This window comes from Eurosta solidaginis, chromosome 4, assembly GCF_040869045.1.
Source record: "Eurosta solidaginis isolate ZX-2024a chromosome 4, ASM4086904v1, whole genome shotgun sequence".
NCBI classification, from domain to species: domain Eukaryota; kingdom Metazoa; phylum Arthropoda; class Insecta; order Diptera; family Tephritidae; genus Eurosta; species Eurosta solidaginis.
Window position 1 is genome coordinate 19889647 of NC_090322.1, and position 27900 is coordinate 19917546.

A 27900-nucleotide genomic window follows, 5' to 3' on the forward strand; every position below is an offset into this window, starting at 1 on the left:
TCAACGTGAAAGAGAACATTCAACGTATTCAAAAGAACAATTCGTGAGTTTCACAAATTGTGCTCATAACGCACATTAAACATTTATACAACGTAAACGGTATAGTACGATGGTGAAATTATCCAGCTTAAATGTATCTCAATTAAACGCACTATTGCGTCAAAACGATATCGCTATTAGTGGTACTAAAACACATAAAGTTGCGGCTTTGTTGGAAGTGTTGGGTTCAGATGAAGTAGAGATTGAGGAGATTTCTTCAGCGGAGCCATGGGAGCAGCCATTAAATCAGCTACAGGAGTTAGTATGCAGTTTGGCAAATTCGGTGAAGGCTATAGAAGCTGCAATTAAGCCAGCAGCGCTAAGAAACGATGGAGTCGATTCGGTAGAAATGGCAAGTGCACAGGAAAGTGGGCGAATTTCTGATCCTTTATCGCAGCGTAGTTTATCAACGCATGTAGTGCATACTCAGAATGTTCAGGAAGTGGTAGGAGTTCTTCCTTAATTTGATCCAGTTCGGAAGACAATTTCAGCGCATCAGTTTGTGGTAAAAGTTGAGCAGTTACAAAAGGTGTACATGTGGAAAAATGAAACTGTGCTCCTTGCTGTGCAGCATAAGCTTAAAGGTGTTGCAAAAATGTGGTTGGATGCTCAACCAGTGTTCAAGTCTTGGACAGAGTTTGTCCAAATGTTGTTACGTGATTTTCCATATGCATTGACTTCAGCTGATGTTCATCGCGAGTTAGCAGCACGGCGACGTAAGCCAAATGAGTCCCTTATTGAGTATTATTATATAATGCTGACTATTGGAAGGCGAGGGGATGTTGATGAGCAATCAATAAACTCATACACTATCGACGGTTTAAACGACAGTGGGCTTACTAGAACGCTATTAGCGATGAGTTTACGAACCAGCAATGAGTTGAGACAATGTCTTGAAAATTTACGCTCAACGGCAGAAAGAAGCGGACATCGAAACATACTATGTGGGAGTTCATCGGAGTACAGCCCGTTAACAGTCGACACTAAAGAGAAACAGGTGAAATGTTATAATTGTAATGCATATGGTCATGTGGCAGCGAAATGCCCGCAACCTCAAAAGAAGCAGCGATGTACTAAGTGTTCAAAAGTTGGACACGACGCAAAAAAGTGTTCAGCAGAATCTAAACATACTGTTCCAAAAATAGATGGAAATGAAAATATACAACGAATGGTTCCGCCAATTGTCGAAGAGGTCGAGTGTGAAGAACGGAAGTACCAAGCCCTTATAGATACTGGTAGTGATCATTCACTTATAAAGAAGTCAGCGGTGTGGTTTAGCGGAAATCGAATGCCAACATATCAACGATTGAAAGGTTTTGGTGGCTCTATAGTTGAGGTTACTTACGTTGTAAATACTAAGATTAAATTTGCAGACAAGGTTATCAGTGCCAAATTGTATGAGGTACCAGATAACATGCTCAATCATGACTTTTTGCTAGGAAGGGATGTGCTATGCGGTCAAGATCGTCGTTTGATAATTGACTCTGGATCAATAGTATTGGAAATTAAAAGCGGAACACAGTTCAATGTAAACAAGAACTTAGTTCAGAAGCAACAGCAGGAAGTACTCAAATTATTAAATGATTTTGACGAATGTTTTGCAGAAGGCATATCTACTCTGGGAAGATCCAAAACTACAATAATGGACATACGTGTTTCTACTGAGAGCCCTATTGTGGGTAAACGGTACCAGGTACCATTTGCAAAACAACATGAACTTTCAAGAATATTAAAAGAACTCTTAGACAATAACATTATTCGACGCAGTTCTTCTCCACACGCCGCGTCTGTAGTGATGGTAGCAAAGGCCAATGGGGAGAACAGGATGTGCGTAGACTACCGTGCATTAAATACAGTTACTGTAAGGAAACATTTTCCCATGCCAGTGGTTGAGGAGCAATTGGCTAAGTTAAGTGGCGGACAATTTTTTACAACTTTGGATATGACTAGCGGATATTATGAAGTCCCGATTCAAGAAGATTGTAAGAAATTTACAGCGTTTCTGACGCATGAGGGATTGTATGAACATAATGTGATGCCTTTTGGGTTAGTTAATGCACCGATGGTATTTCAAGAAATGGTAGTACGAGTAATGTCGTCATTGAAGCACAGAGACAATGTAATCAGTTATGTGGATGAAGTGATCATAGCCACCCCATTATTCGAGGAAGGAATAATAGTTTTAAGAGAGGAGTTGGAAGCGATTAAGCAAGATGGTCTTACGTTACGACCTTCAAAGTGCCAATTCTTGGCGAACGATGTTATTTTCTTGGGTCACGAGGTGTCTAAAGCAGGTATAGCTCCGGGGAAAAAGAAGACGATATGTGTTGAAGAGTTTCCTCAGCCGACAACTGTTACCCAGGTAAGGCAATTTCTTGGATTAACAGGATTCTTTCGCAAATTTGTTGAAGGCTACAGTCATATCGCAATTCCACTCACTATGTTGTTAAAGAAGGATGCCGGTTTTGAGTGGGGTTCTTCACAGCAACAAGCTTTTGATCAGTTGAAGGGTGCCATATCAAGCAAGCCAGTGTTGGCGTTGTACGATTCTCATAAGCAGCACGAGGTACACACTGATGCTAGTCATGTGGGCCTTTCTGGAATTTTATTCCAATATGGAGATGAAGGTATAAAACCAGTTTTCTTTTATAGTAGGCAATGTAGTGACCCTGAGTCGAGATTTCCGAGTCACGAGTTGGAAGTATTAGCGATAGTTGAAACGTTAACACGCTTCCGTATGTATCTTTTGGGAAAAACATTCACAGTAGTAACTGATTGCAATGCCATTGTTACAACGAAAGCTACAACACCACTTCTTCCAAGTATTGCGAGATGGTGGTTCAGATTACAAGAATTTGATTTCAAAACGATTCATCGACAGGGTCATAAAATGCAGCATGTAGACTGTATGAGCAGATCACCTAGTTTACCACCAAGCGAATGCCAGACGGTTGCAGAGAATATTTTAGCTATCACAACAGAAGGAAGCCTTGATTGGGTGTATACAATGCAAATGCAAGATAAGAAACTTCAGGATATCGTGGAAGCATTGAAATCTAGTTCAGTATCAGCAAAGCAAATTCAACAAGATTATGAGTTACACAAGGGTAGGTTATACCGCAAAGCTGAAGGTGGACGACGTTTGGTAATTCCTCAGGCCGTAAGATGGCGTATCACGAAGACTTGTCATGATGATTCTGGGCATTTTGGTGTTGAGAAGACATTACAACGACTTCAACGAGATTTCTGGTTTCATCGTATGAGGCGTTATGTTAAAGGATACATAGCGGCATGTCCAGAATGTTGCATATATAAGGTACGTGGAGGCAAACCCGAGGGGCAAATGCATCTCACAGAGATAACACCAATACCGTTTCGGTCAATACATATGGATCATTTGGGGCCGTTTCCCAAGAGCAAGAAAGGGAATCAGCATATAATTGTTTTGGTGTGTGCGTTTTCAAAATATACAATTTTGAAGGCGGTGCGAAATTCCAAATCAGCTCCAGTTATTGGCATGCTACAAGAAGTGATGTCGACGTTTGGTCAACCAGTTCAGATAACTACGGATCGTGGTACAGCATACACTTCACAAGATTTCGAGACGTTCTTACAAACATATGGTATTCGACATATTAAGATTGCAGTACGGATTCCGCGAGGAAATGGTCAAGCCGAACGTGTAAACAAGACCATTTTGCCAGCCATACGCACTATGATGAAAACTACCCTCTGTACGCTCTGTACAATGGAGTCTAAATTCGCAGCTAAATGCAACGACAAAAGTGAGTCCGACTGATGTCATATTTAACTACGACATGCGTGACTATAGTTTGAATAGGCTTATACAGTCAATTCACGACGAGGAAAACCAGGAAACAAATACCAAACGAGGTGACTTATATTTACAAACGAAAGAGCAAATTGAAAAAGAGAGAATAAAGTGGCAGCAGCGATTTAATCAACGCCATCAGCAACCGACACGATATAACAAAGGCGACTTAGTTATGATTACCAATGTATCAACAGCCACAGGGGAATCACACAAGTTAGATGCAAAATACAAAGGCCCATATATGGTTATAAAGGTTTTGGATTATGACCGATATATTGTAGAAGATATTCCCGATGTACCTGTAACTCAAAGACGTTATTGCGGAATTATTTCAAGTGATCAAATGAAGCGTTGGTGCCAGCTTAGTCCAGAACTTGAGACAGAGGACAGCGATGATAGTTCAACCGACGATTAATCGAGGCCGCTAATTGAAGTCAGGAGAGGCCGAACTGTAAGATACTGTGTCACATGATTTGATAAAATACTATATCACAGGCTATGAAGTAGACTACGAAATTTGAATTTAGATTTTGTCATAATTTTTCAGTTAATTGTTTTTTTTTCTTTTTCCAATTTTATGTTCAAGAGAATTTGCTGATTTCAATAAATAATTTTTATTAAACGTTCGACGTTCATCCTTGACACAAGGTAACGACAGAGGGCATCTGCACTGCGAATGAAAAGATAGAGGCTGTAAAGGATTGGCGAAGACCACAGAACCTGCATGAATTGAGAAGTTTCCTTGGGCTGTGCACATATTACCGCCGATTTGTACCAAACTTTTCCAGCGTAGCCCATAGCCTCCACGAGCTTACAAGAAAAAAAGCTTTTGAATGGAAGAAGGAGCAAGAAGTGGCTTTCCAAACATTGAAAGAGCGTTTGTGCACTGCCCCAATGTTGGCATACCCGATTCCATGAGCAACGTTTATTCTAGATGCGATGCGAGCAGATATGCTATAGGAGGAGTTTTGTCACAACTGGTCGATGGACAGGAGAAGGTAGTTGCATATTACAGCCGATCAATTGGAAAACCAGACAGGAACTATTGTGTTACACGGAGAGAGCTGTTGGCATTGGTAGAGTGCATTACACATTTTCACAAGTACCTCTACGGGCAGCGATTCCGCGTCAGGACAGATCACGCAGCGTTGAAATGGCTCTTGCAGTTCCGTAATCCAGAAGGTCAATTGGCATGGTGGATCGAGCGACTACAAAGCTATGACTTTTCCATTGAGCATCAAAAAGGTAGTACCCATGGAAATGCTGATGCAATGTGAAGAAGACCATGTAGTTCGGAATGCAAACACTGTTCAAAGACTGAGGCTAAAGAAAACATTATAGATGTCCGGCTAATGACTATAACGAGTATGGATGAATGGGACAAGAAACAACTAAGGAAGTGTCAGCTAGAAGATACAGATCTGTCACATGTTATGCAAGGGCTCGAACGAAACGAAAGACCAAATAGGGAGGATATGTCAGCAGAGAGTCCTATTGCGAAGTCCTATTGGGCACAGTGGAACAGTTTAGAGTTGATATCCGAGTGTGGGGAGTTGCTGTTGTTGTAGCAGTACTTCGCCCCACCTAACAGCCGCGACCAATCACAAATTGTCATCAATATCCTCTAACGGGAGTCCAAGGAAACTTGCTGTTTCAACAGGGGTGGACCATAATGAAAGGGGTGTTTTTGGGGGGTTTGGTTCCAGATTACAATTAAAGATGTGGTTGGTGTCATGTGGAGACACATTGCAAGCGGGTCATACATTTTGTATGTCGGGGTTGATTCTGGATAGGTAAGAGTTTAATCTGTTACAGTATCCAGATCGAAGTTGAGCTAGAGTGACTCGCGTTTCCCTGGGGAGTATGCGTTCCTCTTCCGCAAGTTTTGGGTACTGTTCTTTGAGTACTGCATTCACCGGGCAATTCCTGGCATAAAGGTCCGACGCCTGTTTGTGGAGTTCAGTGAGGACCTGCTTGTGTTTTTTTGCTTCATACGGCTGAGTTCTCAGGTGCCGTATTTCCTCATAATGCTTACGAAGATGACTCCTTAATACCCTAGGCGGCGTTGGCTCATCAATCAGATGTCTGTTGGGATGCCCAGGTTTCTGGGTATTCAACAGGAACTGTTTGGATAGCATTTCATTTCTATCCCTTATGGGGAGTATTGTCGCCTCATTATGTAGATGGTGTTCTGGGGACATAAGGAGAGAGCCCGTGGCGGTTCTGAGAGCAGTATTTTGGCAGGCCTTTAGCTTCTTCCAGTGAGTAGTTTTAAGGCTTGGCGACCATATATGGGACGCGTAGCATGCAATCGGCTGGCCTTTGTAGGTGGTAATGAGCGTTTCTTTGTCTTTTCCCCAAGTACTGCCAGCAAGAGATTTGAGGATTTTATTACGGCTCTGGATTTTCGGTACAATTGCGGCTGCATGCTCACCAAAATGTCGATCCTGATCAAACGTCAACCCCAAGATTTTGGGGTGTGGGACAGTCGGCAGCGTAGTGCCATCGACGTGGATGTTGGAAATGGTCGACATTTCGGACATCCATGTTGTAAATAAGGTCGCGGAGGATTTAGTCGGTGATGATGCCAGGTTTCGCGAGGCGAAAAACTGGAGAGATCAGGGAGGTAGCCGTCTATTCCGTTGCAAAGCTCATCGATCTGTGGGCCTGAGCCTGTGGCCATTATTGTGCAGTCATCGGCGTAGGAAACGATAGTTGTTGTTGTTGTTGTTGGAAAAACGGAAACGATAGTAACTCCTTCTGGTGGCGAAGGTAGCTTAGATATGTAGAAATTAAACAACAAAAGTGGGGATAGGACACGACCCTGTGGCACCCCTTGTTTAATTCTTGTTGGTTTTGATGTGTCGTTTCTAAATTGCACCGATGCCTGCCGACCACCCACATAATTTGCGGTGCATCTTTTAAGACCCTTCCAGGTCTTGCAGTAACGTGCCATGGTTGACCGCATCAAAAGCTTTTGATAGGTCTAGCGAAACGAGTACTGTTCTATGGTGAGGGTTTTGATTTAAACCGCAATTTATCTGGGTGCTAATGACATTTAGCGCGGTAGTGGTGCTATGGAGCTGAAGCCATGCTGATGACAGGCTAGCTGCAAATTTGCTTTGAAGTAGGGGAGCCAAATAGCTTCAAGCGTCTTGGCTACTGGCGACAGGGGAGATATCGGGCGATATGACTCTCCTATGTTAGCTGGCTTCCCAGGCTTTAGTAGTGGGACCACCTTGGCCATTTTCCATTTTTCGGGAATGACAAAGGTGGAAAGAGACAGGTTGAAGACATGCGCTAAATATTTGAAACCCTCTTTCCCTAGGCTTTTAAGCATCGGCATGGCAATGCCGTCTGGGCCCACTGCTTTTGAGGGTTTAGCATGACCGATGGCGTCCTCAACCTCTTTGGCGGTGATGGTAATTGGAGACGCGTTGAATTTATGTTTATGTGCGCGCCTGTTGGTCCTCCGTCTATCTTTGTCGACCGTAGAATGCATTATATATTGTCGGCAGAAAGCGCTCGCGCATTTTTTCGCATCCGACAGCACTTTATCGCCAAAGGCGATGGAAATTTTGTCATTGTGCTTAGACGGATTCGATAGGGACTTTACGGTGGACCAAAGTTTACCTACACCGGTAGAGAAGTTAGAACCGCTTAGGTGCTCCTCCCATTTCGCCCGCTTGTGTTCATCCACAAGCAATCTGTTGCGTTGGTTTATATCCCTTATTTAGGGGTCGCCGGGAGCGAGCTGTCTTATAAGTTCACGTTCTCTCGCTAAATTTGCGGCCTCCGCCGGAAAGTGAGGCCGAATTTCAGGAATTCTATCGGCGGGAATGAAGCGAGTCGAGGCGGATTCAATGACCTTGCGGAAAGCACGCTCCCCTTGGCGAGCATCAGTCGGGATAGGGAGGGCAGCAAAGCGGTTGTCTGTAAAGAATTTATATTCATCCCACTTTCCTTTTTCAAAGTTTATGAAAGCGCGTTTTTCTGTGAGGATGAAGTCGGCGGTACGCTCGAGCGAAACGAACGTCGTTTCTTCTATTTGATCCGCCAACATCTCACCTCTGCTTTCCGTCTACAAGTTTAATGACATAGGTCGTGATGGGCATTGAAATCGCCTAAGATAATGCGATTGTCGCCAGTGAGTAACGCAATAATTTTAGGGCGGTATCCACCGGGGCAGAAGGTGGTAGGAGGGATGTAGATGTTGATGATTTCTAGGTTTACATCGTCTGACCGGACAGATTAGCCATGACGTTCCAGGACATTGTCCCTGCGGCCGATGTCGGGAACAAATATATGATATTGCACTGAGTGCTGCATGATTTCCGCTCTCGCGATCTTCGCAACCGTCCTAAAATGATTATTTTCTTCTTTTCCGGCAGATGCAGCAAAACAATTTCTCAGGACCGGGGTCAGAAGACGGAGCCGGATTGGGTTCGATACCTTCCCGGAGCAAGAGAATATGGAGCAGTCCCGCTGTAACGAGCTACTGGGAGGATGACAATTTGTGGGAAGGGCGCAACAAATTAGAAGGGGTTACACTGAAATGACAGTCCGTGGTCGGGAAAAATCCCAAGTCGCTCCAATATATAGAACCGACTGCCTTGGGAGGCGAGTGTGGGAGAGTGAATGAAGATGGTCAATGTAAGAGGAAACTGATAGTTGTTCCCAGGAAAAGGAGTCCTGACATTCTCAGTGAGCTACATAACGGTCCAAGTGGAGGTCATCCTGGAATTACGAAGACGCTCGAGAAGATTAAGCAGAGATTCTATTGGGCTGCTTGCCATTAGTCGGTCACTGAGTGGATTGCGACCTGCGCAAGGTATGGTGTACCAATGGAGTTACATTCTGACCAAGGGAGAAATTTTGAGTCAGCTATGTTCCAAGAAATGTGTAAGAAATTGGGCATTCGAAAAACACGGACAACTGCATTGCATCCTCAGTCCGATGGTATGGTGGAACCATTCAATAGAACATTGGAGGAGCACTTAAGGAAAGTAGTGGACAAGTTCCATAAAGAGTGGGATACACGCATACCATTATTCTTGATGGCTTACCTATCGGCAGTGCATAAGACAACGGGCCAAACTACCGCAAAGGTAAGTTTTGGAAATGACCTTCGATTGCCAGCTGATTTGAAGTTTGGCATAGATGCCGATGCGGAGAGAAATACCAAGAAATCCACTGGTGTCTTGGAAGAAGAGATGAGAGAAATACACGATCTTGTAAGGCAACGAACGAAGATTATGAGTAAAAAGATAAAAGCCAGATAAGAGAAAGCAATTAATTCCGAAGGTGATTTGGTGCAGTTATACAACACACAACGGAAAAAAGGTTTGTCCCCAAAATTGCAGTGTAATTGGGAAGGCCCATACAAAATTGTAAAACGGCAGCGTTTAGATCAGGAAATTTGTCTGATCGGGACGATCCGACTTAGGTGGAGGGCAGTGTGACGATAACTAAGCGATACTACTATCACTAAGCCGATACTAAGCCGCCACTCATATGTACACAAATCAATTATCATCTACACACATACATACAAGGCAACGGAGAGATACTCATAAACACATGTAATCATCAACCGAAGTAGTACTCACCTATACACACGCATATGGCTTTGCGAGAGGCTATAAACTACAAATACACATGCATATATCTGGTAACTAAGTAGTAGATTCTAGAAGGAGAAACGTCTAGACATTTGAGAGTATAAAAGCAGCACAAGTTGAGTAGTCAGTATTCAGATTTGATTAAGTACGCTATCAGTTGCGAAGTGAAGTTTAATTGTGAAGTACTCTCAAAGTAGGCTAATAAAGACCATTTTGCAATACAGAATATTGTAGTGTTTTATTCAACAGTTTAGCGATACGAACGTTAGCCGAAGGTTACAAATAAGCAGAATCCCCAAAATTCGTAACAATATATTAGGACGAGGATTTTTATGATAACTTACCGCATTTCACAAAAATCACATTTATGGGGCTTTTCGCCGCTATGATTTCTTTTATGTATTTTTAAAACCCAGTTTGTTTTAAAATGTTTGCCACAAATATCGCACGGGTATTGTTGGTTCTTTTTACGTATGTTTTTGTATCTGAAAAAAACAAAAAAAAAAGTGTATTTTTTGATATTAAAAGGAAGCGAGGATTTGAATTTGTTAATTAAAGATGGGTGCGAGTTGACCTAAATTTCTACCTAAATAGAGAAAAAAACCTAAATCACTGGAAAATGTCGGTAAGGCAGTGCAAAATAATAATTTAGAATTTTTATGAGCATCTTTTCAACCTAAAGGCAGTGCAAAATAATAATTTAGAATTTTTATGAGCATCTTTTCAACCTAAATTCAAAAACAAAAATATTGATTTTTTAATATTGTATATGCAAATAAATGGCTCTTGTCCATTCAATTTAAGTAAATCATAGATCATAGAGCGATGCTCCCTGCTGCGATTAAGGTCCGATCTATTGTACGTGATGGTGAGCTTAATTTTGTTCAAGCTTATGTTGGCGACACAAGAATGGGATCATTCTAAAATATGGACCGCAATCTGAACATATTTGGCAGCCAAGTGCACTAATTGGCCTAAAAGAGTTATTGGAGCCGTACCAACATAACAGTATTGAATTCGAGATTGTGGAAAAGGTAATTGTGCACGTGCTCCACTATGTCCGAAAAAAAGCCTTATAAAACGGAGCCACTGCATTTTCTTGAACTGCTATCTTGGGATAGGTACTTACCGCGGACCCTAATTGATCTCTGTTCTTTTTAAGCGTGAAAATGCATCGAAAATACAAAATTTCCCGCATTGTTATTATTTTCTTAGCACAAATAAACAATTTAGGCTATCAAATCAACTCGCACAGCTTTGACAGCTTTTTCCTAAATTATTGCAGTACTGGAAAGTTCCAGTGGAATATTAGTTTAGGTACCTAAAATTTTGGCGAACTCGCACCCAGCCTAAACTAACAATTATTTGACTATTTAAAAGTCGAGTAAGTTTCAACTTGAACAGGGTCTTAAAACTTTTTAGCATTATTAAAAAACATATTAATTTAAAAAACATATAATAATAACTATAAAGTTCACTGTGAAAAAATAAAATCGCCTACTTAATATTTCCTATAAAAAATTACTTTCAGAACATAATTGAAATATATTTTAAAATATCAGTTCGCTTTATGGTCCAGCCATATTGGGATTTGATCTTCAATTTAATCTTTAATATTTTAAACACATTTACACTGCACAAAGCCCCTTCTAATTTTGACTTGTTAATTTACCAACTGGAAGTTTTAATGTCATATTATAACAAAATATCTACACATTTTTCAGTTTAAGGCTGTGTGCGAGTTGACCTAAATTTCTACCTAAATAGAGAAAAAACCAAAATCACTGGCAACTGTCGGTAAGGCAGTGCAAAATAAAAATTTAGAATTTTTATGAGCATACTTTTCAACCTAAATTCAAAACTCAAATTTCAAAAACAAAAATATTGATTTTTCAATATTGTATATGCAAATAAATGGCTCTTGTCCAGTCAATTTAAGTAAATCATAGATCATAGAGCTATTATCCCTGCTGCGATGAAGGTCCGATCTATTGTACGTGATGGTGAGCTTAATTTTGTTCAAGCTTATGTTGGCGACACAAGAATGGGATCATTCTAAAATATGGACCGCAATCTGAACATATTTGGCAGCCAAGTGCACTAATTGGCCTAAAAGAGTTATTGCAGCCGTACCAACATAACTGTATTGAATTCGAGATTGTGGAAAAGGTAATTGTGCACGTGCTCCACTATGTCCGAAAAAAAGCCTTATAAAACGGAGCCACTGCATTTTCTTGAACTGCTATCTTGGGATAGGTACTTACCGCGGACCCTAATTGACCTCTGTTCTTTTTAAGCGTGAAAACGCATGAGTTGTAATTTACTGAACTTTAATTGTAATTATCTAAATTTAAATTGGCATTTCTGAACTTGAATTGGAAAATCTGAACTTGAATTGTAAATTTCTGAACTTGAATTTTAAACTTCTGAATTTAAATTGGAAATTCTGAACTTGAATTGTAATTTTCTGAACTTGAATCGCAATTTTCTGAACTTGAATTGTAAATTTCTGAACTTAAACTGGAAAAGGTGTAGAGCTTTCTTGTGTTTGTTTCCCAGTAAAATTGTAGTAACCTAAAAACTTATTGAAACACAAAGCTCATTAAATTATTGAGCAATAAACGTTCTATAATTTGAGTAAATGTAAAAACTAAAAACAAAACTGGAAAAAAAATGTAAAAAATTTAAACCGGTCAATAATAAAATGTTGATCATGGTGCAATAACCAGGTGAAGTAAGCCGTCGGTTGTGTCGCTCTAAATTCTTCTTTGTTCTGTCATACGGCTATCTGAAAAATTTTCACCAATGCTGTCCCCGAAAAAGTGTTGTTTTTTGCATTCTTCAGTATTAAAGTATGGTAGTGTTACTACTTTTTTCACATAAACTAGGGCCCGTATTACGTGTTACGATCCGTGATTGAAACTCATTTTTTAAATCACAATAGCTCTGAAATGGGGGAACGGATTAATGGCATATTTGAACTAGCCTACAAATAGTACTCGTTAAATCCATAACGTATTGACGAATACATATTTTTTTTAGTAATAAACTCCCAACACAAAAGCATTGAAGCGAGCCACACTGTGTACATAAACGCATCAATCATCATTTATACCCATATATATAAGGCACGAAGAGATATTACGCGCACACACTTGTAGTTATCAGCCGAAGAGTTGCTACACATACACACTCATATGACTATGAGAATCGCATAAACTACAAATTTACATGTATGTATATAGCTAATTACCAAGTAGGAGATATGTACAGCAGTTCTAGCAGGCGAAACGTCTAGACTGTAGTAGAAATATGTGAATGAAGCAGCAGAGAGTATAAAAGAGCGAAAGCTGACTAGTCAGGGAATCAGTTTGATTTAAGCACGCTATTGGTTGCGAAGTATAAGTGTTATTGTGAAGTACTTTCAAAGTAGCCTAATAAAGACCATCTTGCATTATTGAATATTGGAGTTATTTATTCAACTATTTAGCGATACGAACGTTAGCAGAAGGTTCGTTACAGTATTATTTATTTATTTAAATTTATCAAACTGTGATTCTTGCCGGCTCAAGGTCCAATGTAATAAAACACTTTTTTAAATATTTCCCAATATATTTCAATCTCCTTCGGAGATCGTCTTCAGGGGCTATAACAATAACAAACAAATATTCACATATAAAACTGAATACAATTTTTCCATACATACATACATTAATTATCTTGTCCGATACACGACACTTGTTAATTCGCCATGCAGTTCAGAACTAATTTTTTTTTTTTTTTTTTTTTTTTTTTTTTTTGTTCTTTTGTGAGTCAAGTAAGTGTCTATAAATATGTGAGCAATTTTCTGTGTCTGTTTTGTAATTTAGTCTCTTGCTTGGTGATGTATTTGCTATGTGTAGCATTTCTAACGTAAACCTTTTGCTATAATTTGTCTCCTGCTCTAGTATGCTCACCGCTTTAAAATCTGGTTGGTGTCCGTTCTCTGTACAGTGGGCCGCAAGTGCTGTTTTATGAATGTTGCCCGATGATCTACATTTAATATCCGATCTGTGTCCTGCTATTCTTGTTTTTAATTTGTTCTTTGTTGTACCCACATATTCTTTTTCACAGTTATTATTTTCATTTCCCGCACACGTAATCTTATATATTACATTATGTTTGTCTGAATTTGTTATTTTGCTTTTCATGTTATTAAAAAATATGTTTGTTGTGTACGATGGTTTGTGTGCAATTCTTATATTCTCCTTGTCATAGATGTCTGAGCCCTGCAATCTTTCTGAAAAACCTGGTATATATACTACAGATCTATATTTTGTAGTCGTGTTCTCTCTGTTCTTCCGGCATTTATCTTTCGGGTATTCTTTTATTAACCTCTGTATTGCGTTAGGAGGGAAGTCATTCATCTTTAGTATGTGTGTTATACGTTTTTTGTTCTCGGAGTGAAAAACCGTGTCACTCGTATCTAATACTCGTCTAATAAAGTTTTTTGCCGTGTTTATAATCATACCCCTTGGGTGTTTTGATTTAAAATTTATTATTCTTCCTGATGATGTGGGCTTTTGATACCAGTCAAAAAAAAAAAAAAAAAAAAAAAAAAAAAAATTAGTTCTGAACTGCATGGCGAATTAACAAGTGTCGTGTATCGGACAAGATAATTAATGTATGTATGTATGGAAAAATTGTATTCAGTTTTATATGTGAATATTTGTTTGTTATTGTTATAGCCCCTGAAGACGATCTCCGAAGGAGATTGAAATATATTGGGAAATATTTAAAAAAGTGTTTTATTACATTGGACCTTGAGCCGGCAAAAATCACAGTTTGATAAAGTCAAAGTAAAAAGGTCGTTACAATCAAATTTTATTTAAATTTATATTTTACAAATTAATTTGTAAAATATATTTTAGATACTGGGCTACTAGGCCATTTGGCTTTCGGTAGATTTATATTTCGTGGAGTAGGTTATGTTTCTTGAGTGCTTCGGTTGTCTGCTTTATTGTGGAATCCTTGCTGCAATCAAGTAGTGCTGATAAGTTGGAGTTGGTCCTAGATGTGGGACAATCAATAAGTAGGTGTTTGATGGTTAGAGGAACATTGCATTGGTGACAGCAGCGTTGACTGGTATGATTGTAGTAATGCTCGGATGTGAATTTTGTTACACCTACTCTCATTCTCCCTATTTGGATGCATTCCTTTCTCAAATAGCTCTCGTGATAGTTCGAACGATCGGGGTTTATGTTGTGGGTTTTCAAAAAACAGTTTTCTGTTTGCCACGATTTTTCTTTTAGGTTTTTAAGGCGTGTTTTTATGCAATTCGTTATGGTGGACGACAAGCATGGAGTCTCAGCTACAAGTGGCATGCTAAAGGATTGCTTAGCAGCTTTGTCCGCTAGCTCATTGCCTGCTATCCCCACGTGACCTGGTATGCATAGAAGATTAATATCGCTACGTATATTAACTCCACTTAGTGCAAATCTGCGAGCTTCACTGTGTTCGTCGGTTAACGCTTTTAGCACACTTAAACTATCCGAGGCAATTACCGCCCGTCTGTTGTTAGTTGCTGCGTGATGCAGCGCGAATTTGATTGCTGATAGTTTTGCATTAAATATACCAGCATGTTGCGATACAAGAGCTTGATGGGTTGTTTTGTAGGTCTCGTCAATCAGCTGTTCTACTACGCCGTATGTCGGTGTTTCTCCAATAAGAGACCCGTCGGTGAAATAAAATATATGAGTTGGATGTCTTGGTTTATAGTGTAAGAACATTTGGTTGTACACCTCCGGAGATGTATCGTTTTTCTTTGCGATTCTCAATGAAAGGTTAATTGAGATGTTTGTGGTGGTTTCGTACTTGTCTGGTGGTTTTGGTGGTATTAGAGTGTGGATGTCAAGGAGGTACTAGGAAATAGCTTGAATACCGCAAGTGCTCCTGTAGGCCTTTAGGTTTTTCTTTGGCCTAGTTAAGAAACTGCAGAATGCCTTGTGTAGTGGATGAGAGGTAGTTACAATGGCGTTGGCCGCTAATTTTCCTGAACGACTATGGACAAGCCACTGAAAGTCGTTGTAGCGTGCTTCGACTTTGGCGGATATAGTTGGTGTGGCTTTCAAAAGGCCAGCTGCTTTTTTATAGCAATTATTTAGGGCTGTATTTATTTTGTTTATATTGGTATCGGAGGTATGTCCATACATTGTGATGCAGTAGTTTAGAACTCCTTCCATTAGTGCCCTACATATGCCTATTGCAATGCCAATGTGAGGACCTTTATTCCTGGTGCATATTTTTTTAAGTAAATTATGTACCCCGCCGAGTTTTGCTATGATTGTTTTAACATGCTCATTCCACAGCAGATTTCGAGTGAAAATCACACCTAGGATTTTCATTTTTGATTTAAGTTCTACATCAACGTTCCTCAGGGTGATGGAGGTAGTACTACAATTTCTCTTTCTGCAGATGTGCAAAGCTTCAGTTTTGTTAGCTGAGATGACCGCTCCTGTTCCCAGCGCCCATTCATAAATGATTTTGTCAAGTTCATTTAGGTTTTCACCTACTTTTGCGGGTGTCCCTGATGCAAGTGCGAAGATGTTATCTGCGTATATGCCTATGTATTGTACCCCATTTACCTGATGCAACCTGTTTGACAAAGAATTGGTATAGGCATTGAACAAAAAAACAGAAAGAGGGGACCCTTGCGGAACTCCGTTGTCAAGGTTAAAGCTCCTAGATGTATAGCTATCTACTCTGGCCGCAATTCTTCTATTGGAAAGGAAAGATAAAGCTAATTTTAGGAGAGTTTTGGGTAGGCCCCATTCGTGAAGTTCTTTTAATACGTAAGTGTATACCACCCGGTCAAAAGCTTTTTCGAGGTCTTCGGATATAAGTACACAATGCTTTTGGGCTGTTAAATTCTTCTTTATTTATGTTTCAATCTGATGACAGAGTGTATGCACTCCACTGTTTTCCCTGTAGGCGTGTTGTGTTTTAGGATTTTTCCTTCGCATGCTTTCCATAGTCTACGTGTAATGATTTTGTCGAAAAGTTTCGACAGTACGGACAATAGCGAAATGGGACGATAACCTTCGGGGGAATTTTGGTTTTTACCGACCTTTGGTATGGGTATTAGGACGGCTTGTTTCCATTCGTGTGGATAGGTTCCTATTTTCAGGATGTTGCTGTATAGTTCACATAATCTGGTTTTAAGAGCTATTGATGAGTTTTTGATCATTGTGTAGGTAATCCTGTCTCTACCCGGTGTTGTTCCTTTAGTTTTATTTAGTACCAGGTTTAATTCGAACAATGTTACTTGATCTGTTATGCTATCTAGCTCATTTCCGAATGTTCTCCATCTATCGATGTCGAAATTCATCTTTTCTTGTATTATATTTCTATTAAATTTCTCATTTGAGGCTATTGAGCACCATGCCTCGCCAAAATCATTTGCTATCTCTTCAGGATGTGATAAGATGGAGTTATTGTTTAAAATTGATGGAAAGCTGGAAGGCGTATTCGAACGGATTCTTTTTACCTTGGCCCATAGTGTTCTGGCATCCATTGATGGGTTTAAGGAATTTACGAAACGTTTCCACGTTTCTTACTTTGCTGTTTTGCAAACTCGCCCAACCTGTGCACAGAGCTTTTTATAAGCTAACGTTGTTGTCGGAGTTTTCTTTTCACGGAATTTTTTCCAAGCTTTATTCTTCTTTTTTATAAGTACACCTATTTCGCTGTTGAACCAAGCAGGATTATGGTTTTGTCTCGGGCATCTTGTTGTTGGCATGGATTCGTTCGCTGATCTTCTCACAATTTTTTTTATTAAGGCTGCCTTCCTATTTATGTTATTCGATTGTGTGCTTTGGGAGCTGAGGGAATCTGTTTTGGTAGAAAATACGTCCCAATTTGCTTTCGCTTCTTTGAATTTTCCAATAAACTTTTTATGGATGTGTTTGGTGCCTTTTTGTATGAAGATTGGAAAGTGGTCACCAGCGATTGGGTGGGAAGGGCAGCTCCATAACAGGGACACTGCCAAATCAGCACTAGCCATGGATACATCTACCGAGGTGAGCGTATTTCTTGTATTGAGGAGTGTTGGCGCACCATTGTTTAATATTACCATGTTGCGGTCATGAGCGAATGATTCCCATACATTTCCACTCCTGGAGGTATACTCGGACCCCCATAGTGTATTTTGAGCGTTTAGATCCGCTGCAACTAGGTGATGTGATCCATATGTGCCTGATATGTCTTAAAGGAGTTGTTGGGTTAGATTGATGTCCGTTTCTTTGTAAATGTTAGTAATGTATAAGTCCTTTATTCCGTGTATAGTTATGGTTTGATGTAGGAGTTGATTGGTTGATGTTATATGATTTGAAGCCTTTAGTTTTTTTTACAAAAATTGCTATACCTGACTTTGCATACGCTGTCTTTGTTGTGGTGAAACGTTTGATAATTCGGTAAGTAAAGAAATTGTTTGTTTTTTTGTGTTATGTGGGTTTCTTGTAATAATATGATATCTGGCTTATGTGTGGAAATTAGGTACTCCAGGGCAAATTTATTATTAATAAATCCCTGGATGTTCCATTGAAGTATAAATAAATCTAAGCCAATGTCCATTATCATGATTCAATCACAAGAGGTTTGCTCGACAGACACATTTTTTGACAATTGCAGCCATTTTGCTCCCAAATCGAAGTGACATCCGTTAACTGTGTTGTTTCTTTGCGAATTTTCGAAAAATATTAGTAGTAGAAATAGGAAGCAATCAGTTTACAAATACCCGATAAGTACTTAACTGCATAATTCTTTAGAACATTTATTTTAATTTTATGATGAATTTATTAACTATGCCATGAGATATTAGTGTGGCTGAACATAGGTTTTATGAAAAGTAGGGACACCAAGGAATCGTGCACTTTCGTGAACCTACATATGGACATACGAAACCTAAACCAATTCAAAATTCATCGTTCAACGTCAAAACCTCGACTATTAAATCTATTCACGTAAAAATGACATTAGTAAATAATGGAGATGCCATAACGATATGTACTCATTGGGCATGTTAACTTATTCAGGTAAAAGTCTAGAACAGGAGTCTACTGCTAATACGCATCCAAAAATATCGAGAGAGGTGACCTCGACAACAATAATCCCAAGGCGGAGAAGAAAAATTGTATGTCTGTCCGGAGATATTTGCAGTTGAAGTTGACAATTTTCATGTGGTTGTTGTAATATTTTTGTGCACTGAAAAAGATTTTGTGTACAAAGGGACCGGCCAGGGTAATTTTTTATAAACTCGGCTGAAGGCCGCCAACGCAACCCAGGGTCATTTTTCGGTTTTTCGTCAATATGTTTTGAACGAGCTAAAATATTTATTTCCGCCTTCGAATTATTGTTATCGAGGTGTTTTTGCCAATTCTCTCGATATTTTTGGGCGCGTATTAAAAGTCGACCGTCTCACAGTGGCGCCTCTGCCGTTAAAGCATGGCAAAAATCAAAAAAATCATGAAAGCGTTCGCTAAATCTAATACATTTTCCACGGATCAAGAATATGCAACTGTTTTTTCACAGAAAATTATAGTTTACCAGGTAGAGCCGCTCAAAGTTGACCAATTTTCAATATTGGGAAAAATTTGAAATTTTTCTTCTTTTTCGTTGTATTTAAAATGGTTTTGTGAGTAAATAAGGCGGCCGGTTGTCGTTTTCTTGTATAGCAATTAAAGATAATTTAATTTAGGATTGAAACAAAAAAAAAAAACAATTTTTTTTTGTTAAAAGTTGGCGGATATACCTGTTTTTCGAAATGCCTATTTTTAGGCCCTTTTTAAAACTTTGATAGAAGAAAAAAAAAATGTTAAAATATGTGGTACATCAAATTAACAGTAGTTATTTGTGAAATATTCAGTTACCTAAATTCATAAAGTCTACCTGCGTCCAGCTGCAACTTCACTTTTTACATCAAATAAAGTTAAACAACCTTGGGCATAAATACGCGCCTGAGCAGGTATATATAATTCAGTACGGCCGTAAGGTCGTTTTTGTTATTGGAACTTGTTAACAACATACATTTTTTACTTGTAAAATTACATTTTTGGCTTGTAAATTAAAAAAAAAAAAACATGTAAAATTGTACGATGAATTTTGAAGCACCTTGTTATTGTGGCACCAAAAACGGACATTTGAGTTTTATAAGAGTATTGCCATATATCGATTTTGGTAGTTATTGATTACGTGACTACTTAGATACAACTTTTTATCATAAGTGGGCAGTGCCACGCTATCTTATCAAAATCATTGGTTTATCTTATTTAAGCTTAAATATGTCATTATAAGACAAATCTCATTTTATTTTTTAATTTTTTTGGAGCACCCTGTATCTGTGACATTCTGAGCTTTCACACAATAAAACTTCAAATAATTAGCTTTCATTTGCATTTTAAATTTTTAAAATATCTTCATTGGTTCAAAAGTTATGATTTTTGCAAAGAAAAAACTCAAAAGGCGCAACTGTGCGCCTGTTCTATTAATTCCGTATGTTCGGAACATTCGGCTCCATTTAAGAATTTGGAGAATCGGTTTATATTTGGAATATTATGCATATTCGGACCTCGTGAGGTAGTATCAAATGAACGTATTCCGAGTATTCTAAATTAACGGTTTATCCGGAACGCTTCCATGAATACTTAACGGAAAAGAGCTTTCCGAAATTTCAGAATAAAAAGGTGAATACTCCCTGTGTAGCAGGACCGCACAAAAGCTTAACTCTTCTGTCGAAGTCAAGGTAGGAATAAAAGGTTCTAAGACAATAAGCCATTTTCTTTTATTTTTGTTTTTGTCAGTTCATTGCGGCTGCTGAGTAGCGTATCACACCATGTCGGCTGCCTGTTCAAAATCGTGCTATCTCAAAATATTTTTCAAAAATTTCCCAATTCCGGATTTGTCACAAAACCGCCCTATATTAGAGTTAGATTGAAGAACGCTTCATATCAGAATGCTTTTCGTTTACTCCCTCTTATGACAAAATGCATTGAACTTATGCTCATGTAGGGAGTTTTGGAAACAAATTTGGGATAGTGCATTTTTGAGTAAAATTCTAACGTACGGCATTCTTCAAACAGTTTCTGAAAGAATGACCAAACCAACATAACTTTATCAATCAACGAAACATTTAGTAGAAAATGAATTATTTCTCCAAAAACTTTTGGCATTTACAAATTTATTATCACTACTAATATACTAGTAAAGATACTTGTCTACTATAATTTCACTGAAGGGGATTGAATTCTTCCCCGTTTTCCTTACATCGTAAAAGCAACCCGTCCAGATATTTCAATTTGGGAGTGTCAAAGATATGTCATCATTGAAGAACAAGCCTCTAGTAATTGAATCATGGTCCATTATGATATTTAGACGGGGTTGTCACTATTTTCGGTGCGCTGAGACAGTGTGTTTTTATATGTGTTGGGTGTGATGATTACGTTTAATTGGGGAAAAGTGTTGTAAAGCTCCCTTGTTGGGGAGATTTCCATAGGTATGTCTTCTATGTGTGTATCGTTGTATTTAGTTGTGGTGTTTGTTTTTTGTGTATTTTGGTTTGTTGGGGTTTTTGCATTTGCTTGAGTGTTTTCGATGAATGGAGATGAAGGTATTGTTCTTTTCGAAAATTCATTCTTGTCCGTTTTCTTTGACGTACTGTTAACTGTTTGAGGTTTATTGTTGGTTGATTTGTTTTTGTTTGATTCTGTATTTGTCTTGAGTTGCTTCTCTTGATCACTTGCAGTGTTAAAGGTTGTGTTTTTAACTATTTGTGCCATTGTAGGTTTTTTCTTTGCTTCGCAAATGGTTCGATTTGGTAAGTAGATGGGTTGCTATTGTACACCTTCCATGCTTCCCGTACGGTGCATCGTCGATCGATTTTTATTTTGTTTACCGCTTTATGCTTTAAGACAGGGATGCACCTTAACGTTAAGCTAATCGTTTATCAAAAAATTTCCAACGTTTCCGTTGAAACACTTCGAAATATTATCGATAAAGAAATTATCAAGATAAATTGTATCTCGTTTTTAACCGAAACAAAAAGCTTTCGTTAACGTTAAAAACGTTAACAAAAACGTGATACTTTATGTTTGAATTGTGCTGGCAATGCTATAGCCATGGTGAAGCCGTAAGGTGGTAACAGCGAGCGGAAATACGCACAATACGCACAAACTCCATGTAATTTGTTTGTGTAATTCGTTGGTGGTAATGTCAAAAATACTCTGAGAAATGTTCGTACTGTCAAAATTCATGAGAAAAGTTGCAATCAGCTTGGCTAACGCTTTCACCTTTAATGACTCCGCCATCAATCAGCTTTGCCAGCATAGTTTTAAATTAATAATCAACATAAACGATTTGATTTCGTTTTGATATGGCAGAAAACGAAACAAAATCATTTCGTTAATTTGACGTTCTTAACGTTAATAAACGAAACGAAATGACTTTGTTTCGTTTATTAACGTTAATTATCGTAACGAAATGATATCGGTTCGTTGGTTAAGCATGCCTGCTTTAAGAAGCTATGGCAGGTTGTGTCATACGAGGTGTGTGTGTTGTCATCACAGTTGATGCAGTATTTACCGGTACACTGTTCGTGACTAGGGGGGTGGCGCATTCCTTGCAGAGCTCGATGTTTCTGCACCTATTCTTAGTATGTCCGAGCCTCTGGCAATTCCGACATCTCATTGGGTTGGGTATATATTCCTGTACCCTAACTCTTTCCCATCCAAGTCTGATCACGTCTGGTCTACGAATTAAGTCAATGGTGATTATGGCTGCCCCAGTGGGCACCAACTGGTCTCCGGCTTTTTTCATAATTTTTTTGACATCGACTACTTTTTTGCTAGCTAGACCTTCTCGTAATTCTTTCTTCGAGAGATTGATGATATTCCTTGAATAGATTCTTCCTTGTGAGGTGTTAAGCGCTTTATGTGAGGTAATCTTGACTGGAATGATACTAATAAAGGTTGATTTCTGGAACTTTTCAGCTGCTTTTACATTAAGTGTTTTGATGAGTAGATCGCCAGATCTTAATGCAGACACTTCCAAATAGTCAGAACTTATGTTTTTGAGTCCTTTGTCGATTTGGAACACATTATACGACGAAAGGGTTCGAATCTCATCACCTACTTTTGGTCCCACTGCGCTTGCAATGAGATATCGCGGAATGTGGTCATCGTTTTGCTTTGTCGGCTTGAGGGGCGTGAAATCGTCGGGCCTTATGCGTTTGCTAGGTAGGTCATTATCTGGGTCAAGTAACCGAAACCTATTTGAAGAGGGGGGTCAACCCCATTCATTTACAGTATTATAAAATTTAGAAAAAGCTTGACAGTTGCATAGTTATCGTGAAAATGGTTTTCAGCTGTAAAAGCTTCGCTAAAACAATGGATTTCTAAATATAAAAATCAGATCACTAAGATAAGAGAGATGTTACAGTTATGGATTGTAATTTATAATATATGAATCCGGCTCAATCGAATCAGCATCTTCTGGTTCTAGGCCGAATATCATATCCCCGAAGCATATTTTAATAAATAATAACTTGGTAAAATCAGTAATACATCGTGAATTCAACTGTTAAGAGCTTTTGGGGGATCTTCTGATTAAATTTGTATGATATATTAGAAGGGCATATGTCGAATGACTCTCAACGACAAATCAACACATTTAAGAGTGTGACTGTAAAACTTTTCATCAAACCCGAAACCCATTTAAGTGCGCAAAGTTACTACAGTTCAGCTAAATAACACCTCTCCCTTTTATGTCCGGTTTTTCGAAGAAAGAATCAACTGCAGTTGAAGTTGAGGTCAGTTTACTATAGACGCATTATTGAATTTTATTGCTCATCACAGTTTAAGTTTTTTTATTTTTATTCGATGCCAAAAGTAATATAAGCTCGCATGGGTACTATGTATCCCCTTTTGCATTGGCGTTAGGTGATATGCTGAAAAAATAGTTTCTCTATTGGCTTGCGTAGCAATGTATTTGTTTTCCTACTTCTATTTTTTCGAAGGGGGTAAAAATTTTACCCTCTTCTGACCGTTGAAAATACATCCCTACCGTTTCAGATAGCATACATTTTCTATCTTTTTTTTATTTACTTCACCTGGTGATTCCACCATGAATGTTGATATATGTATGAGAGATGCTCACAGCCACGATTTGATAATGTAGTCAATTTAAAGTTGTTTATTTCCTTTTTATAAGTTCGTTTAATGGTTGACCGCAAATTTCAGTATAAAAATGCGGAATCTTGCAATCTGTCTTTGAATAGCTCCCTATGAAGCTAGAGTCTTCAAAGTTGGAACATACTTCGGAACCCGATGATAATGCGACATGAGGAAAAGAAATTTCGGTTGGTGACTCAGGAATCGTGATATTTTAAAAACTCCTCCGATTTTGAATATTTTGTGGTCAAGTTAGAAGTCAATTCCAGGTGAGCTAGGGACTTGAAATTTCGAACATAGTTTAAAGTTTTATTGAACTTAAATAATTGAGATATATGTTTCAGACAGTGATTGAACATACTACGTTACTCCAGAGTTTTTTTTTTGCTTATGCTCCGGCTCTGAACATAAACAGAGCATGGAGCAGAGGCGTAGCATAAAAAGTGATAGCATTTCTACGAGCTACAAAAAATTATAAATCTTTCACATAATAGTTGTGCACCCAAATGACAAATATTCATCTAAGAAAAAGATTAACCGGAACATTGCATTTAATTATTGTGCACTTGACTAAAAATTTAATTAACTATAACTTCGTAACAATATATCACACACCAAGTAGTTATCCAGTATATACATATAAATATTTGGTATTTTTGGAAGGGGAAATGATACATTATACAATTCTTCACTCTATTTATGCCCGATATCTAAAAATACGCCCGCAAGAAGCCGTCATATTTGAAAATGTTTGACTACCACTACATTACGGTGATTGATTCTGTTAATGCCACGTTATTTTCTTACCTTATCTCCAATAATTTCTGCTTTAATTTAGCCTCTTCCTTTAAAGCTGTAATATTTCGTTCACGCGTTTCTGGCTCTTCGTTTTTATGACACGCTAAGTGTAATCGTAGCTCCGAAGCTAAAGGAAAAGCCAAGGGACAAAACTTGCATCTATGAATATTTACACCCAGATGCATGCGTAAATGCCTATGTAGTACATTTAGTTGCACAAAGACGCTTTCGCAGTACTTGCACTTGTATGGTTTTTCACCGGTATGAGTGCGCATATGGACGGATACATGTGACAGGTTAGCAAAGCTATTTAAAGACAGAATGAAAAATTGTTATAAAAAACGGCGTTATGACGTTTTTAATACTACATTTACACTAGCTCCAAATACGTACCTTCAAATGAGTTGAGGTACCCTCTTTATCACCAAAATAAAAATGCCTATATTCAGAATACCCAACACGAAATCCCTATTCTCCGTGTGAAATACATTCACATTCACACGGAAAACGGGAAACTTTGATGGAGGCGACTAAATACCCAAATGAAGACGACTAAATACGAAAATGATTCATTGAGTTGCGGAGCGCAACCCTCTCAAGGAATTGCTAGCGCAATTTATAGCTTATCCAACCCAATTGTAAACCTCACTTACCCGTGCCGAACCGTGTTTCTTTAGCAGGCGAGGTCCTGACCACCACAAGCTCTTCATGAAACTCGGGATGGAGTCGAGATGGCCTACACGGTGCAATGTGGTCATATTAAATAGTTCCCGAGATGGTCGGACTTGTATCTTAATAGTACTTGCGACAGGGACGAGCCGGGTCTTTACAATCCCAAAACCCTTCGGGAAGTGTCGCTACAACAACTTGATAGTGTGTAGTCAGTGCGCTCGGAACTAATGTTGGGACGGAAGCGATACAGGAAGTTTAGGAGAACCCTCTCACAATACCGGGCAGCATTAAGAATTATGCAGCGCTTGACTGCAGTGATTGACCCAACCGACCGCGAAAGCGAGCGTTTGGCATGGACCCATGGCACAGTGGAAGAATCTCGAAGACAGTTCACTCACAAAGACCTTGCTATGAGCAATTCTCAACTTTGCAGCATGATTTTAAGAGACAGAAAGGAAGGGTAAAAAGGAACCACACCTCTAAATCTGCAAAGCAGAGCGAAGAGGGAAGTATAAGTATTGAAATGCCACGTACCTCAAAAGCTCCAATGCATAAATAGGAGGGCAATAGTGGTAATAAAGGTAAAGACGAAAAGACTAGTAAGCTAACGGGTGATGCAGCTTCCTCGATGATACTAAAGGGATCCAACGCTGAGACACCGATTTTCACAGAGAAGGAGATGAATGAAGGTGGTGCATACAGCACTGATACAGGTCCATGTTTGAATATCACGTGTGGGGAAGTCGGAGGATACCCTAAATATGTTGCAGCTTCAAAAACCGAATATACAAATTCTTGAAAGTAGCGACAAATGACGAGGGCCTGCTTATGCTTGTCTGGATCAAACGGTTGTGTTGGCAGGTGCCGGATCTCGTCATAGTGCTTATTGAGATGTTCCCTTACCGCCCGCGGGGCTAGATCAAGCAGTTGTTCGCTAGGATGTCCTGGTTTGCGGCAATTTAACAAAAACTGCCGGTTCAGCATTTCGTTGTGCTCGTTAATGTTGAGCTCTTTGGCCTCACTATGCAGGTGGTGTTCGGGGTTCATAAGAAGACACCCGGTGGCAGTTCTGATAGCAGCATTTTGACAGGCCTGCAGCCTTTTCCAGTGTTTAAAAAACTGTGTGAACTGTCATGTTATTTGAGTTTGCTTGTGCTTGCGCTTTTGAGGAAAACAACAGTCTCAGTTCTAGCACAAGCAAAACACGAAAAACGAAAGAAATGAAATGCCGTAAACAGTCGCACCTTCGTATATTTAATTATTGATATTACTGTGGCTTTCCTCAGTGGCCACAGTCGCTGTAAAATCAATAGTGTTGATTTTAACAGTCGCAGAAATTAACAGTCGCAAAAAGCAACAGTAGTGAAATATGAAAATCAACGCTTTTTGCAAACTGCAAGCGACTGATATTTTGCGTTTTTGTTATGATTTTTGTTTACTAAGACGAGACGGTACAGCATTGTACGTAATACGCTGTACATATAAATGTACATACATGCATTTCCATTTCAAAAAAAAAAAAAAAAAAAATAGAATATATGAGATATTTCTGCATATATATGTACATATTTACATGTGTGTATATTTTATTTTGAAACATTTTAAATTTAAATTCAATCTCTTTAATTAAAATATAAATAAATAATAAAGTAAAACGATAGTTAAAAATCCTCATGGTCAAAAAGGGGCAAATTTTCTATGGCTGTGTCAAGAAAACAATGCATGTAGTAAACAATAATCATAACCAAACTCAAAAGATCAGTCGCTTGCAGTTTGCAAAAAGCGTTGATTTTCATATTTCACGACTGCTGCTTTTCGCGACTGTTAATTTTTTCGACTGTTAAAATCAACACTATTGATTTTACAGCGACTGTGACCACTGAGGAAAGCCGCAGTAATATCAATAATTAAATATGCGAAACTGCGACTGTTTACGGCATTTCATTTCTTTCGCTTTTCGTTGTTTGCTTGTGCTAGAACTGAGACTGTTGTTTTTCTCAAAAGCGCAAGCACAGCAAGTGTTCGTATTTATAAGTCGACGAACGGTAAAGTCTATGAAAGTCTAAATTTTAGTGACTTTTACTATACCGACTGCAGTTTTTTAAACACTGGCCTTTTCCAGTATGTGTTTTTAAGACCAGGCGACCAAACTGGTGACGCATAGCTCATGAGCGGCCGGCCAAATGCTTTGTACGTGGTTTCCAACGTTTCTTTATCTTTTCGCCAGGTGCTGCCGGCAAGCGACTTCAGAATTTTTTTGCGGCTTTGTACTTTAGATACAATTTCGGTGGCATGCGTCTTGAAGGTCAGAGTATTATCGAACGTTACCCCTAAGATCTTTGGGTAACTGACAGTCGGTAGTATGACACCATCGACGCGTACGTCCAATATTTGCAAAATCTGTTCCTTCCACGTCGTAAACAGGGAGGTCGTGGGTTTTACCTGATTTACTCCGTAATTAATTAGGGTGTTTATGGCATTTGGCGCGGTGGTGGTGCTGTAAATTTTGCGGAAGCCATGTTTGTGCGTGGCTAGGCGAAGATTTGCCGTGAAATGAGAAAGCAAAACGGTTTCCAATGTCTTCGCTACTGGCGAAAGGAGTGATATCGGTCGATATGACTCGCCTTCGTTAGTAAAAGAGTAAAAGTCTAGAACAGGGGTCGACCGTTAATACTGTGGGAGAGGAGTCAAAAGACGCGTATTGACCTCGACAACAATAATCTGAAGGCGAAAAGAA

The 27900-nt window shown here is 38.9% G+C and overlaps 1 protein-coding gene across 3 annotated transcripts in view; it reads right to left on the reverse strand.

The window, feature by feature from the left end:
• The window catches only part of LOC137249220 (zinc finger protein 431-like), a 117613-nt gene that overhangs the window by 45046 nt on the left and 44667 nt on the right, over positions 1-27900 (reverse strand). For all 3 annotated transcript variants that reach the window (XM_067780530.1, XM_067780528.1, XM_067780529.1), the window contains exons 3-4: positions 24501-24797; positions 9840-9980 (exon numbers count right to left, since the gene is read on the reverse strand). In XM_067780530.1, coding sequence (XP_067636631.1) covers positions 9840-9980; positions 24501-24797 — 438 coding nt within the window. The remainder of the gene's footprint in view (positions 1-9839; positions 9981-24500; positions 24798-27900) is intronic.